The following is a 17,451-nucleotide window of genomic DNA, read 5'->3' as shown; positions in this document are numbered from 1 at the left end:
GAACCATGTCTTTTTTTTCTTTTTTTTATTATCTCAAAAGGTAGTAGCACAGTAAAGATTTTGGTTCCTTTTTGTCATGTTGGTAATGAAGTACGTTAGCTGTTTAATTTAACCATGTACAGGCAGGCCTCCATTAATGGTGGGGCTTCCGTTCCCAGCCGAGCACTAACCAAAAATCATTGATAAACAAAACATCACAATAATTATGGTAATAAATAGAGTTTACAATGTCATAAGCGCCAATACATAAATTGCTGAACGGAACTGTTAATTGCTTTGATGCTGACAAACGCTTACTGGCACCAATAAACTGCATACCAACAACGATAAACCACTTACATCAAAAATTACTTTTTGTAGCCAAAATTCTGGTTAATGGGGCCTTTAGCCTAGCATTATAAAACAAAAACGCTGTTAACTAATGCCGCCAATAAACGAGGACTGCCCGTATAGGCATCATTTATTTTAGTCAGTACTACAGTTTTCTCCCAGGTCTTAAAAATACAAAACATAGATCCTTTATTTGTAGTTACCAATTATGCAGAGGTAGTAACATGTGATTTATAAATTAAGTGACTATTTAAAACTTATCAGATTCTCTTCAGCATTCCTGTAGTATTGGTCAGATTCTCTTCAGCTATAACTAAGAATAAAGGTAGTGTGTATGTATATTGATTAGGTTAGTTTTATACTTTGGCAAATAAGTTGTGCTACTGTCAAGTAAATACCTAGGTCTGACTGTATTTCCTTAACAACCAAACAATCTCAGAATGATTATCATAAAAAAGAAGTAAATTGAAATGTTAAGGAAATGTAGATAATAATATGGCAGCAACCTTTGTTTATATAAAAGGTACAAGTGATACTTGCCATTAGGTAATACTGTAGTAATATAAGGTGTGATGGTACCTCAGAGAATTGCATGGTAAGTTGGAGCAATACTGTACATAGGTTGTTGAATAGATGGATTCAACAAAGTACTACAAGAACAGAATAATAGAATAGTAAAGCTGATGGAGTTGTATTAGTCACATTAAATAAAGTATAATAATAAACTAATGTAGACATATCTCTTGGAGATTGAAACAGGAAATGGGCAAAAATATGAAATTATTACTTGTGAAGACTGTGAAGAACAGTTACGGTCTTCAAAAGTGAGCATTTCTAGCAGTTTTTGGCATGTTCAGGCTCTTTGTTACATGCAGCACTGGCAGCTCTTAACAGTAATTTATTTAAATTCAGAATAAAATAAAAGTAGGGACAATGATGTTTTATCAGAAACATTGAATAAAAGGTACATAATTTTTTTACCTTGATTTTTAATTTTACCAAAAAGCGAAATACATAGGTTACCATCAGGAATACAGAGAAAAGTAACAAATAATAATTCAAAATGTCCTGTGATATCAATTTAATGTTTGTAATAAATTCATAGGCATTATTTATTTGATTATAAATTTGTATTGTTAAATCATATCAACAGTGTGTGTATAGTAGGGTGTTTGACAATAAAGCCCATGATCTTCAGAATAAATACTGCATGTTTACTTGTATGACCAATGCAGTAACAGAAGAATTATAAATTGAAATTTATTAAGTTTCAGTTCATACTGAAGTTGAGTTTAGTTGAAGGTTGTTACTGTTTTAAAATTTTCTCACAAGATAAATGAGCTTGGTTGGGAACCTATGATGAAACATTTTTGTTCTAAAAAGACATCAGTTTAGTGTAATATCTGCCTTTTGTACAAATTTAGATCAACAAAAGTGAGTAGGTAACTTCAAAAACCTTATGAGTTGGTGTATTTGAGGGAAATACTTATCTAACATTTTGATTTAAATGTTTTTTCAGATACAAGTCAAGGTCGTGCATTAAGTGAAAAAGTTGAAGAAGCCTTAGCAATGCTTGAAGCTTATAACAAAAGATTGGCTGAAGAAATGGAAGCGCGGAAAGCTGTGGCACGTATGCTCCATGATTATATAGCTCATCAGAAGGACTTATTGGCTCAAGCAGAAGAGACATTAGAGGTAATGTGTCTTCATCTCTTGTTATAAAATCATAGTTTGATAAAACTTTCACAAGTGTTATAGATGACGATATTTTTTTATAAGGTTTCTCTATTAGTTTTAAGAAAAAAGAAATGTGTAATTTGATTTTGATTACCTGTTATTTTATAATAAATAGTCTTTATATATGATCCCTTTCTTATTTGTTTTCTCCTTACCATACTTCTGTAGTATGCACATCTTTTAATCACCATCTTTGGCGTGCAATTATCTTAGGTCATTTATAATGTTCTTCAGCATTATTGATGATAAGTGAATTGTATTTACTTTCATTTAAGATTGTTTTTTCATGCTACTAGAGAAGTGTTAATGGTTGGCTTATTGATGTTGATGTTTAACTGCATAGGCATTTTGTTTTAGCGTATCGTGATATTTCATTCAGAAACAACACTTTTTGTGATAATCATAGTGCAGACTGTTTTGATGCTTAACATAGCTTAGCCTGACTGTGAAATGATTGAAAATATCTGAAAATAGATTTTACTGAGAGAATATAAAATTGAGGTTTCTTATGGCAGCATTAAAGAAGTAGAATGTTTTAGGAGTATACTAATGTTTTTTACAAGAACTTTACTCCTTAACTTGATTAGATATTGTTTACACATCTTTGTTTCTGTCAATTTTGCTCACTAGTGTCCAGAGAATTATAGTTTACAATATGTATCTCATGAATATTAGAAATGTAAAATTATTGATAATCAGTGCAGCATTGTTTATAATTTATTATATATGATATTTATTATAGGATAAGACATTGTAAACTGTTAAACACTGAATAGGATTACAGGACTTTTAAATTTCTGGCAATAGTGACTTTGGTTGAAGTTGTACTGGTTAGAGAATATGTTTTCAAAGTTATAAATGTACATTATTTTTTTATGATATTGAAGTATAAAAAGAAAATATTAGTAGGAAATATAAAATTCAAGCTGTTGTAAATGTCTTTAGGAATTTTCCTAATCTGTATGGCAGTGTGTCATGTGTTCATTTGTGTATGTATGTGAATGTGTGTATTACAGTCATATGCTTCATGTGGAGATAAACTACTGTATGTACTGGCTTTGCATATGTTACCCTATCTCTCTCTGCATGGGTTATTCTTCATAAATATGAATGCATATTTTGCGGAATACAAAAATTTACAAATCCTTACTTGTCTAAATACAATATAATCTACTGGAACTTAGGTACTCATATAGTATTTTTTGTTGAAACCTTAGGTAAAAGAGAGTGAGAAAGAGTGTGTGTGCACTTTGTAGTGAAAAAACAGGGAAAAAATAGTTATAAAATTGCCTTTTTGCACCTGCTTAGTGTTTTATTACCATATCTGCAAATTTACAATATCTTCGAGGTCCTTGTATGTACTATTATTGAAGATAATTGAGGGTATACTGTAATTCGGATTTTGTGAAGATCGAAGTGTTTGAAGTAAATTAGTGTTTGTTTTTATTGTATGCAAGGTTAGGCAGTTTTATTTTTGGGTACCCTAACATGAGCTAAATTTAGGTTTATTCCCTTATTTGAGCATTGTAATTGTCTGCATCTCCCTTGAATCCATTATTGTGAAAAGTGATAGCTTTTGTTTGTGTATAGAAGTTGGGTAATGAACTTAAGCTGAAAGCTTTTAATGTAATTCTGTTATTACTTGTGAAGATTTTTAGTAACTGTTTCAGTAGTATTAGCATTGCATACTCTACCTACGTAATAAGTTATTTTCTTTTTTTTATTTTACAGGAGCACAGACTTAAACAAGGAAAAGTAAAAAAAGTGAGAGAAGAGCTCCGAGCACATTTACAAAATCTACCTGATATATCAAAGTTACCAAGTATTAAGAGAGGTGGACTAGCTCCACTTCCCTCAGCAGGTGATCTTTTTACGTGATGTTTGGAGTGATAGAGTTTTATGTGCTCTGTCAGACTTACGAAGTGCCACCAAATATTATAGACCTTACAAGTTTTACCGCCTGATATCACCAAGCTACCTGTTTTATAGGTACTGTTCAAGTCTAAATTCAATTGCTGCCTATGCACTGAAAAACTAAGATTTTCATAGGAATACCAGACACATAGGTGAACGAAAACCACAAACTATCGTTAGTTTACAGCAAACTGCGAATTATGTTTTAATAGCTATTCATAGCTACACAAGGTTTGTAATATCTTTTTGTATCTGATTTTGAAATTTGTATCTGATGTTTTAAATGCAGTACCACCTTTATTGTGGCATAACTAGACTCATGAGTATAGTACTTGTGTGTCTGTATGCTTTCATTTTTATCCTCTCCTCGGCCTAAGGAAGTAAATGCTTCATTTTCAAGTGTTTCACATTTGAAATATAATGTAAATTTGAAATTATAAAATCTATATAGAACATGATTTCCAGATTCTTTTATTTTGAAAAACTTAATATTATTTAAAAAAATTTTTAGATATATAGTTTTCAATCTTCTGTTTATGATTGCTATTTTGTAGGGAAGTAAATATTGCAGTCCATATGTTAATAAATGATGCACACAAATATGCTATTTATTTCAGTGAAAATTATCTTCATAAGAAATTATGCATAAGACCTGTCAGATAAAAAGAAGCAGAATAAAAGTAGGAATTGTTGATATTTATTTGTAGGAGTGACTTTGAGTTGTTAGAGACATAATCCAGATTGAAAATCAGGATTTGAATTGCATATCCAAGCATTGGACAGTTGTAAATTTGTATATACTTATATCAGAATCAGAAAGTTTTGTTATGAATACTTAAAAGCACCTATATTAGAATCTTTTTTAATACTTTTAAAACACTGTAAGATTAATATTGTGTGCTTGGAAGTCCAGTATCTATTTTGTACTTGCAGTAAAAAGGCCCTGAAAAACATTTTTAAGGATCACACAGCTGCCTTTTTAAGTAAAGTCTTTTTCTTTTCTTGCTATTTGAGCAAGTGATTCTGTGCAATGTGCATGCTCATTAACATGTGTGTGAGCTATGCATTATGTATTCTGAGAGGATTAAGACTGAGTGAATCATTCAGTGTTAATTGGTAAACCTGCTGTAGGATTAGCTAATAGAAAAAGATGTGAGGTAGTTTTTAAGTCTCTTGAATGTTGGTTCTTCATCAGATAAAATAATGATTTTTGAAGTGTGTTTTGTAAATTATTAGAAAGAATAGTAAATTTTAACAAGTGTGATTTGTAAATTTATGTTTAGATTCCCATTTGGGAGTTTTGGCTATGATATGGGAGGATATATAATTATTATAATCCCATCTTCTGCTCTGAAAATTAATCTTGAATTCTCATAAATGATCATGTTATACGAATGAACAGTTGTAATTAATCTATAACTTGGTTGTAATTTTCATAGCTATAATAAATAGTTACGGATGTAATTACATGGTATCACCTGTGCTCTGTAAATGCATAACTAAAAATTTTTCCTTGGTATCAGTTTGTATTTGCTTTGTAAAGCCTCTTTAGATATTTGAGAATACAAAGGGGGAATCAGAAATACATATTCAGGAAAAATAGAGTATGCAGAGATAGCTCATGACAGGAAAAGCATTTATAGTATTTAACAAAATATGTTCTTTTGTGCTTGTTGCTAGTGGTATTTTTTTAATACTGAGTACATTCGAGTGGTAGCATTTTCTTTATCCCTTTTTTTTATGTGTAATTGACAGTTACTGGTTTACGATACAGTAACGGAAAAGAAATTTGAGTTTCTAATGAATGGACTTTAGAAAGTACCTTTTCCACATTTGATGTATTCTGTTCTAGAAGTTTTATTGCATTACTACATAAAGAAAAAGTAAATGGATTAGTACATATTTTCAGTGTGTTTTACTTATTCATTGTTGAAATTTATTTCCCTGCAATTTACTTGCAGTTGGTGAGACTGATAATATTTGAGACATTTTAGTCTGTTTATACATGTTCAGTTAACCATAAAGTGTTTTACCTACAATTTTTTAGATTTTCATTCACAATTTGTTTAGATGTTCATTCACAACTAAAGTGAATTTTACATTTTAGGTGGTTATAGGAGGTGTCAATTACTGAGAACAAATAAGGTGATGGACATTGAGAAAGGAAAGGCAGTAGCAGTGAGGAATTGAAGTCTGTCATTAGTTATTTAATGCTGATCACTGTGGAAGATGTCTTCAGAATATCACTTGAATGTTAAGGAATTGAAAAGGCCACTGTAAGGAATATGATGGTTTTTATCTTTTGTTGTGAAAAGTAGTTAGCATTCAAGATCTTGATTAGATGGGGAAGTTATTATTGGTGAAATTTCATTATGCAGAGCGTAAACTTCGAGGTAATTTGAATGAAGTATGCTATTTTGTGTTTTATATACTCTTGAATTTGAGTGGTGACTGGTGTAAAAGTATTTCTCTTGAAAGCTCTACTATAATTAAGTCATAGTATTGGAAAACATCAGAGTTAGAGGTTATTTCCAAACTTAAGAGGAAACGCTTTATTTTGGATGATAACATTAACAGGTAAAATACGTAGTAGAAATATCAGTTGATGAGCAGCAGATATTAATGTCTTGAAAAGTAGTAACTATTGCTTAAAAGTTATCTACATTAATCCTGTGGTTTAAGGAGAGTGGACCAACTCCTGAATTCCAGATTGTTTTGTCAATAGTTATCTTCCGGCCTATTACACGTATCAGATTTGAGCTTAAATCTCATACCTGTTTTAATTTGTCATTTTCATATAATTGGTTGTGGAATTTGATATCTTATGTAAACATTTTTTTTTTCCTCTCCTACCCCGTGGTCAAGCATAGATGCCAATGCATAGTTCCTGGATTACACAAGTTTTTTTTTTATTAATTTTACTGGATTTCCAGCTGGTGCTAGAAGATTATCCTAATGTTAAGTCTGAAGATTTGTTATGAAAAATACAAATTGATTGAAAAATTTGTCATATTTGTTATCTGTTACGTATGAAATTCATAGAATTAAACGCCAGACCTTTATTATTGTTAAATAGTTTAACAGAAGCACTGTACTAGCCTTATGAATTATAGGATTTTTTTTTTAATCTCACATACAGTGTGAGCAAATGCTTACATCCTTTGTCAAATTGTAGTTGCCACTCAAAAATGACATTTTTAATCAATTTGTATTTTTCATAGCTAACAAACCTGAGGTATTAGCAATAGGATAATCTAGCACCAGCTGGAAACTGGCTAAAAATCAATCAAAGATTGTAAAGCAAGGAATCTATGGTATCTGGCAATTCATGCATATATGAGGTGGATGCTGGTCACCGACCTTGCTTAGAACCTTGTGACACACTGTCTTTCTTTAACCGCCTTGGAGAGAGGACTTTCGTTTTGCTCTCCTCTGCAAAAGCCTTTTTTTTTACTGTGTGGTTTGGTTCATATTTATCCAGCCCAGGAGATAGAGAGGTTCCCATCTGTATTAGTTTCTGCTTATTTTTTTTTTTACTTTTATTTTTTATTGTCATTTATTCTCAATCTATTTCTGGAGGCTGTATCTAAGAGTCTAGAAATGTGACTCATTGGTCATGATGAATTACATGATGAAAATAAGTTCCTCGATCTGTTGCCTAATACAGTAGAGATCCGGACCTCAATCATATTAAAACTTGAAATAATCGGATTCCAATGGAAAATTATGAGTAAATGTTGCATCTGAGCTCAACCAAAAATCAGAAACCGACACAAGGAATCATATGATTTTTGTAAACAAAAGTGGTTCGGTTAGTCGCCGCTAATCGACGTTGTTCCCATACTCATTTGGTGTAGAAAATGGTAAGAACCACAATTAAACTTAAGATTATTGAAAATTATAATGTATGAGGTATTCTGTGACAACCTTAAAATGCTGTGAGATTTTTAATGATAGGCTAACTCTTAAAGTGTAGTTGTATCAATAGTTGGCTACAGTCACAACTATCAACACTAAACAAAACATTTGTAACCTAATAATGGTAAAATCCATAGGTTATTCAAGTGAATCACTAGTGATACAAGTTTTGGTACTGTAAACAAAACAACTAATTACAGCAGTTTCCATGGATAATTACCATAATTAAACATTAGGATAAGCAAATTCTCACTTTGTTACAAGAGTAGGATCTCTATCCATAGTTCTAAAAACTGAAAAGGCCTATAAGCCTAAACATAAATATTTTATGGAGAAAATGATAATTTGAAAAAGTTAAATGTATTCTACAGAATATACTAGCATTGTCGTTGTATGCAATTTGCATTTGATATTGTTTACATTCTCAAAATCTCGGCTGATTGAGCTATCGATATCTTCATTGCCATTACGCTTGGCTGTCAGATGATATGTAATTTAAATACTCTCTTGTAAATTAACAAAGTTGGGCTTAAAAGTGGCACAATACGTACTTGATTGTATAAGCGTTAAGTGTGGTTTCGCTAGTTTTGAACATCAATTTTGCCTGCGCTTTTTTTGTCTTCTTTTTATAGTGATGGCAAATGACGTCAGCAATTAACCCTCTTACGCCGACTGGACGTATTTTACGTCGACATTTTTTGTCTCCCGTGTGCCGACTGGACGTATTTTACGTCTACTTACAAAAGTTTTTTTTAAAATTTGCGGAAAAATACTTATAGGCCTACCAGCCTAAAACTTTTGAATCACGCGCCTTGGGGGATGCTGGGAGTTCACGGATCAAGGTTTTGTTTTGTTTACAATCGTTACGCAGGCGCGCAAGCGCGAATTTCTTTCTTGCCGCACTAAAAAGTATCTGTGACACATCTCTGAAATTATTTCGTTACTTTGACATAATTTTTGTACCATTGTAAATTAGCCGGTACATGAAGTATTATATATGAAAATGTGCGCATTTTTATGTAGAATACAACAATAAAATACTCATGATTGTAGCTTTTATCAGTTTTGAGATATTTTCATATAAATAACGATTATTGCCAAAATTTCAACCTTCGGTCAACTTTGACTACCGAAATGGTCGAAAAACGCAATTGTAAGCTAAAACTCTTATATTTTAGCAATATTCAATCATTTAACTTAATTTTGCAACGAATTGGAAGTCTCTAGCACAATATTTCGATTTATGGTGAATTTATGAAAAAACTTTTTCCTTACGTCCGCGCGGTAACTCTTCCGAAAAAAATCATACATGCAATTGTGGTAATGTTTGCACCATTTTAAAATTAGCTGTTATATAAAGTTATATATATGGAAATGTGCGCAATTTCATACACAATACAACTAAAAACAACCCATGGTTGTAGCTTTTATCAGTTTTGAGATATTTTCATATAAATAACGATAATTACCAAAATTTCAACCTTCGGTCAACTTTGACTCTACCGAAATGGTAAAAAAACGCAATTGTAAGCTAAAACGCTTATATTCTAGTAATATTCAAGCATTTACCTTCATTTTGCAACAAATTGGAAGTCTCTAGAACAATATTTCGATTTATAGTGAATTTATGAAAAAATTACATTTTCTTTACGTCCGCGCGGTAACTCTTCCGAAAAAATCATACGTGCGATTGTGGTAATGTTTGCACCATTTTAAATTAGCTGTTACATAAAGTTTTATATATGAAAATGTGCGCAATTTCATGTAGAATACCACAAAAAATAATTGAAGGTTGTAGCTTTTCTAATTTTTGAAATATTTGCATATCACGATAAATAGAAAAAAAACCATGTTCGGTCAACTTTGACTCTACCGAAATGGTCGAAAAACGCAATTGTAAGCTAGAACTCTTACAGTCTAGTAATATTCAGTCATTTATCTTCATCTTGAAACAAATTCGAAGTCTCTAGCAAAATATTTAGATTTATGGTGAATTTAAAAAAAAATCTTTCCTTCCCTCCGCGCGCTGATTCTCCGCCACAAATTTCCTAAATGCGTACATACCATTCTTGGAATATTTGCTCCGTTTCATATTAGGCATTTCATAGAGTTATATATATGAAAATGTGCGCAATTTCATGTAGAATAAAAGGAAAAATATTTGAAGGTTGTAGCTTTTCTTATTACCGAAATAATTGCATATATAAAATATATATATAAAAAAATTCGACATTCGGTCAACTTTAACTTGTCAGATATGGTCGAAAACTGCAATTGTAAGCTAATACTCTTACAGTATAGTAATATTCAATCATTTGTCTTCATTTTGAAAGAAATTGGAAGTCTCTAGGACAATATTTAGATTTATGGTGAATTTTTGAAAAAAATATTTGTTTACGTCCACGCGTTACGATTTCATGCATTATTTTGTGATAATATTTTCTCTATGTTGCTTTTATCGTTTTACAATGTGTTATATACCAAAATGATTGCAATTTAGTGTACATTACAACGAAAAAAAAGTAACTTGTTACCTTTAACTGTTTTGCGCACAGCGCGATTTGAATACAATTATATATGAAATTTCATTTTTGCACTATCATATATTGCATTATTTATATATGATAATGATAATTTTTTTCATTTCTGATGGTTGCATACTAAACTTCAGCCAATAACAAAAAAATGAGCCAAAAATGAACTCTTAATCTTGAAAACTAAGCGCGCTGTGATATTTTGAAAAAAATATTTTTTCCGCTTCCGCGCTCACTCTGAAACACCTCCTGCACACGGGAGACAATTTTTTTTTTTACCGCTTCGGCGTAAGAGGGTTAACAGTTTCTCGATTTTATTGCTTACAGGCAGTCCCCGGGCTACGACGGGGGTTCCGTCCTTGAGACGCATCGTAAGCCAGAACATCGTAAAAAATCCTAAGAAAACCTTACTTTTAATGTTTTGGGTGCATTGAAAACTATGTAAACTGCATTCTTATTGCACTTTTCTTAAAAAAACCTTCAAATATTGATTATTTTGCATTTTTGGTGTCATATTTCATCTGCCAGATCAGCGTTGTAGGCGTCGTAACCCTGGAACATGCATCGTAACCCTGGAAATAATGTTTGATGAGTACAATTGAGAAATGGAAGACTGCTGGGCCTTGACCCAGGCTAACATCCCAAACATCTCTTGAGAATGGGCCACAGAAGGGCCTGAAAGTACTCGAGTGTGGAGTAAAACTAAATGTTAATACTTAGAAGTAAACAAGTTACAAATTGAATTTGTGGGTTTCTTTTTCAATCTTCAGAAGAAAACTGAAAGAAGTTTTTGTTTGGTTCATCGCCTTAACCTTGGAACGTCGTAACCCGAACCCATCGTAACCCGGGGACGGCCTGTATGTGTGTACTATAGGTTTACAATAGCTTTATCCATAATTTAAAAAACCGGGAATGAGAGAAGAGAGAAAGAGAGAGAGACTGTTGCCTGGGTTAGGTTGTTACACTAACATATCCATTAGCAAAAGTTGATAACCACTGGTTCCATGCAATGTAAAAACACCATACAAACAAACAAAAGTTGATAATATTTGTGCATTAAGAATAATGTTTATTTTATTAAAACCCTTGTTTTACTGTGTCTAATCATATTGCATGTATTATTACCATATTATCGAATTATAATACAAACACGAACAGAGTGATCTGCCATTTGCATTCTAGTTTTGTTTACGTTCTTAAAAATCGGCTGATTTCATTTTAGTGACATGATCACTGTCTTTAGATGCCGAATGGAACTTAATTTACGAAAGAAAGCTAGATTTAAGAATTGCAGCTACAGTATTGTTGCAGTCTGCTCATTATTCGTAATTCCCAGACATGCTTGACTTATGAAAGTTACGATGCTCGGAATTTGTAGTTCCCAGTCATGCTGGACTTCGAGCCTTGTTTACTAATGGGCAGTATTTTCTTGGTAGTATTTTATAATCAAATTATGTAAAGGGTTTTGTGATATCAATAGCTCCCCAGTTATCCTTAATATTGGGATTCTTTCCAATTTGAAGGAATACAGTTAGGATCTACTTCCTTTGGCTATTACTCCACCAATAATGATGTCACATTATAAAGCACAAAGCGCCTATGAAAAGTGCCCCTATTTTACAAGGATATTTTATGAGAAAAAAATTAATATCAACATGTACTGAAAGATATTTTAGTTATTATGTATGCAGTATTCCAGTAGACTGTATGATGGTTTGTTTACATCTGTTTACGGCTGCTCATGGCCACTAGCTAGCGACTTAACTTAGGGAATTTTTCTGAAGTTTATGATTACTGACATAATTTGGCTTATTTCTAATATTTTATTAATTTCCTGTTTTATTATTAGTAACAATAATTATGCATGCCCCTTACAGTATATACTGCATACCTAGCCTAGCCTATGGCACTCAGTCAACCATTGTATTATGGCCGAATTGGGCGTACGTAGGGCAGTTATTTTACTACAGTATATATTTAAAAATAAAAAAATGCGTTGAATGGTATGTTATTTAACACTGAACTTATTTAATTGTAATTTATGGGTAATGTATAAAAAGGCAGGGTTAGGGTAAACTGGTGGTCGAGAGTGGATTAATCCATTTTTAGTTGTTTCTTATGGGAAAAATTCATTCAGATCTCGACAGAATCGCATCTCGTTGCTGCTTCTGGAACGAATTAACATCGAGGTCCGGGGCTCTATTGTACAAAAATTTCTTACTGGGTGGGAGAGAGAAGTATCCTGTTTTTCATTTCACTTCTGCTATCAGAAAGTAAATAATTTTTTTCTAAATTCTTTCAATGATGACAATACTTTGCAGGACTTACTAAATACTGCTGGCTTTTTCCCTTTGGCCTCTTTTCACCCAGCTCTCCAACTTAATTAACTTGGTTTGAACTTTGCCTGGGTTCTTTAAAAACAAATTCTTTGCTACCCTTGAAGGGTAGCTCAGTTGCTTTTTAAAAATATTTTAATCAGACCATGTTGTTAACTTTTTTAACTAATGAAGGGAGCTTGTCTGAAGTGTTTTTCTTAATAGTTTTTCCAATTGTCACATTTTGAGTTAGTATAATATGTACATAAAAGAGCTAAAATGAAGCTGCTCATGTAAAAATGGCATGATAAATTTTATTTTGTTTATCATTACGTACTACTTAGGAATTTAAGTTAGAAGAACTGGTGATGGATATTCTATTTCATATCTTGCAGTGATGTATACAGTGGAACCTCGACATACGAAAGTCCCTACTTACGAAAAATTCCAAGTTACGAAAGCAAAGACGAAGATTTTTTTGCTTCTGTATACGAAAATAATTCAGGTTGTGAAAGGGTGTACTGTAAAGTCTGAGATTCGCCCTGACCACCGAGAACAATTTTAAAACTCGCGCGCCGCCAACAAGTAGACTCACCACCATCCTCCCCTGAGCGCCTCAGTGGCGTGGTTGATATGGTGTTTGCTTACCACCTCGGTGGTCGCGGGTTCGATTCCCAGCCATTCCATTGAGGAGTGAGAGATGTGTACTTCTGGTGATAGAAGTTCACTCTCGACGTGGTTCGGAAGTCACGTAAAGCCGTTGGTCCCGTTGCTGAATAACCACTGGTTCCATGCAACGTAAAAACACCATACAAATAAAACCACCATCCTCCCGCTCTCCCATTGGTTTCTAATGCTAGTCACTGCTGTAAGATCCTGCTCTCCTATTGGTCAGCATCTGTCCCATCATCCCTCTACGTAAAGGCATCCTTCGACCATTTCGTCGCATCGGTGTTATTGTATGCACGCGGAAGTCGTTTGTTTACATAGATTTCGTTTGTTAACGTAAATTTGTGTTAGTGATTTCGCTTTCTTTGTATAGTTCTTGTATACTTTATCGTGTTGTGTGTAATTAACTTAATTAGCCATGGGTCCCAAGAATGTTGCTGAAGTTCACAGAAAGAAGAGAATGCTTTCTATGGAGACAAAGATGGAGATAATTAAAAAGTATGAAACTGGTATGTGGTTGAGTGTGATCACTAAGGAATACGGCCAAAATCCATCGACGATAGGCACCATCCTTAAGCAGAAGGAAGCCATCAAAGCAGCTACACCTTCCAAGGGCGGGACTATTTTGTCCAACAAGAGGAGCCACATGCATGATGAGATGGAGAGGCTGCTTCTTGTATGGATTAAAGACAAAGAAATCACTGGCGATACGATAACCGAGACAGCAATCTGCCAGAGGGCCAGCGCTATTTTCGGTGACCTGGTTGCCCAGGCCGAAGACAACGGAGGAGAAGGGACATCAACGCCAACCCCAGACATCAAGGCTTCTCGGGGTTGGTTTGATAAATTCTGTAAACGGACTGGCATCCACTCAGTGGTGCAGCATGGGGAGGCTGCCAGCTCGGACACGAAATCGGCCGAAGCCTTTATTAAGACATTCAACGAGATGACGGTCGACGAAGGCTACAGTTCTCAGGAAGTCTTCAACTGTGACAAGACTGGCATTTTTTTGGAAAAAAATTCCTCGTCGGACGTACATCATGGAGGAAGAGAAGAAGCTACCCGGGCATAAGCCTATGAAAGACAGGCTTACGCTCGCACTTTGTTCGAACGCCAGTGGGGTAAGATGAAACCCCTACTTGTGTATCATTCGGAGACTCTTCGAGCCTTCAAGGGCCACAAAGTGCTAAAGGGGAAGCTTCCGGTGATGTGGAGGGCTAATGCGAAAGCCTGGGTAACAAGACTTTTGTTCACCGAGTGGGTAAATCTGTTTCGGCCTGACAGTGAAGAAATTCTGAAATGTCTGCTGTTGTTGGACAATGCCCCTGCTCACCTTCCTGGCTTTGAGGAAGATATCCTAGCAGAGTATTCTTTAATCAAGATTCTTTATCTTCCGCCTAATACCACCCCTCTCCTCCAGCCCATGGACCAGCAAGTGATATCAAACTTCAAGAAGCGTGAATTTTGGAAGGAGCATTTCGATGTTGTGATATGCATCCGACTCATCGATCAAGCTTGGCAGGAGGTTTTGAGGCGAACCTTGAATTCTTCGTGGAGGAAACTCTGGCCTGATGCTGTATTCGCCTGAGACTTTGAGGGATTCAACGTGGGCGAAGCTGATGCAGATTCAGAAACAGTTTATGATCCTGAAACCTTTTTGCAACCAGATCTTGACAAGATCGTTGCACTTGGCAAGTCCATGGGGCAATAAGAATTGAACGAATGAAGAAGGTAAATGGAGTCTTTGTCCCACTTCCCAATTTAATTATTACATTCAATTCTACTCGATTGCCTACTATAGTAAAAGCAGCCTGGGTACGTTTCAAGATTAAACAATATATCCCAAGACCAAGGAGGTGTTTCCATTGTCAAGAATTCGGACATATGTTAGGGTCCTGTAGACAGAAACTGCAAGGCAAGCCTGCCACTTGTGTCAAATGCAGTGAAACTGAGCATGGCATATGTAATAAACAAGCCAGATGTATACATTGTGGAGACAATCATCCATCATCTTCACTTAATTGTGATGTATACATCATGGAAAAAGAAATTCAAACTTTAAGGGTAACAGAACGTATCACATTTAGGGAGGCAAGAGAGAGTATTGAATCAATACATTAGACCAGGAATGTCCTTTTCCATTATTGCTGCCAACCGAAGAAGAAATATAAATGTTACCAAGGATGATTTAAATAGAAAACCAGTGACAACCTGTACTTGTGCCTCTTTGGAGGCAGTGCCAATTGTTGCTGGCGCTCTTTCCTCTTCAGAGGCTGCACCAGTAATTTCTGGTGCTCCTGCCTCTTCGGAGGCTGCGCCAGTAATTCCTGGTGCTCCTGCCTCTACGGAGGCCATACCAGTGATTTCTAGTGCTCCTGTCTCTTCAGAGGGAGTGCCTGTTGATTCTGGCACTCCCGCCTCTTTGGAGGCAGTGCTGGTGGTTTCTGGCACTCTTGCTTCTATGGTAGCAGAGCCAGTGATTTCTGGTACTCCTGCCTCTGTGGAGGCTGTGCCAGGTGTACTTGGCACTCCTGCCTCTCTGGAGGCTGTACCAGCTGTAAATGGTGCTTCTGATGCTTTGGAGGATGCACCAATGTCCAATCCTCACACCCCACCTCAGGCGGCACCAGCTTTGCCTGGTGTTCCTGAGACTGATAATCCTCTAAATAGGAAGGCAGCATTAAACAATCAGTCTCCTTCCAGAAAAAAAAGAGCAATGTTGTAAGCTAAAAGCTCTTAAAAAGAGAGACTAATTTAACAGCCTGTAAAGGGAAGTAGAATTCATTAATTTTCTCCAGTGGAACTGTCAGGGATTAAGAGCTAAATGGGAAGAATTAAGGCTGCTCATATCCGAAGTGTCTCCTGTTTGTATAGCTCTGCAGGAGACCATGATTGGTAATATGTGTCCCAGCCCACGAGAGTATACATCCTATCACTCCAACTATAATTTAAATATTGGCAGCCATGGTGGTGTCGCTTTGTATGTTAGAAATGATACCCCACAAAATCCCATTAGTATCCAAACAGCATTGCAAGTGATAGGTGTGCAGATCCATTTGCAAAGAAAACACACCGTGTGCTCTCTCTATCTACCACCAAACAAAGTCTTCCCCATCAATGAATTTAAATCTCTTATTCAACAGTTACCACGTCCTTTTGTTATTGTTATTGTGGAAGGTATGAATAGCAGAAACCCTCTTTGGGGTAACATCGTCACCAATCAAAGAGGAAGGTGCTTAGGTTCCATCATAGAAGATGAAGATGTGGGGATCCTCAACTCTAGGGAGTCTACACATTTTCATGTTCTAACAGGCACGTTATCAGCAATTGATTTATCTATATGTAGTGATGACTGCCTTAATGACTTTAATTGGAGAGCTATAAATGATACATTTACCACTGACCATTTCCCAATAGTGGTGAGTGTAGCATCAAGCCCATCCATCTTCAAGGCTACTTAAATGGAGCATTGGTAAAGCTGATTGGGCAACATTCCAGGAGCACAGCTCAATAGATGACTCTGCTGATGACTTTCCCTGTGTAGATGATGCTCTTGACTTTTTGAACATCATAATGTTCTCGGCTTGTCTTCAATCTATACCTAGGACGTCGGGCATGTTTATCCGCCGGCCAGTTCCCTGGTGGACTCGTAAATGCCAGGAAACTCACAGAACTATGAGATCTGCTTTCACCAGATACCGCAGAATGTTAATATTACCGTGATGGATTTTGAAAAGCAAGAGCACATTTTCGCATGGAAATAAAAAAAGCATGTAAAGAATCTTGGACGATCTTCATATATTCACTAAATTCGAAAACTCCTCTGACTCTAGTTTGGAAGAGAGTTAGAAAAATAGCAGGCAAGTTCACTCCTTGGCAACCTCCAGTTATCAAGATGAATGGTTGTGAGGTAGCAGACCCCCAGTTAGTGGCAAATGAGTTTGCTAATCATTTTGCTAATGTTGCAAAGAAAAATGATGATAGACCCTATTCAGCTCAAAGACGGATAATGGAACAGGTTGAAATTGATTTTA

At 35.0% G+C, this 17,451-nt stretch overlaps 1 protein-coding gene across 2 annotated transcripts in view; it reads left to right on the top strand.

Moving 5' to 3' along the window:
• Positions 1-5,886, top strand: part of LOC135221726 (regulation of nuclear pre-mRNA domain-containing protein 1B-like) — a 704,809-nt gene extending 698,923 nt beyond the window's left edge. For both annotated transcript variants that reach the window (XM_064259515.1, XM_064259514.1), the window contains exons 7-8: positions 1,850-2,025; positions 3,799-5,886. In XM_064259515.1, coding sequence (XP_064115585.1) covers positions 1,850-2,025; positions 3,799-3,945 — 323 coding nt within the window. In that variant the 3' untranslated portion in view covers positions 3,946-5,886. The remainder of the gene's footprint in view (positions 1-1,849; positions 2,026-3,798) is intronic.
• Positions 5,887-17,451: the final 11,565 nt, after the last annotated feature.

The sequence above is a fragment of the Macrobrachium nipponense genome, chromosome 3 (assembly GCF_015104395.2).
Source record: "Macrobrachium nipponense isolate FS-2020 chromosome 3, ASM1510439v2, whole genome shotgun sequence".
NCBI lineage: Eukaryota > Metazoa > Arthropoda > Malacostraca > Decapoda > Palaemonidae > Macrobrachium > Macrobrachium nipponense.
Note: the sequence above shows the minus strand (reverse complement) of the source record. Positions and strands in the feature narration are given on the sequence as shown.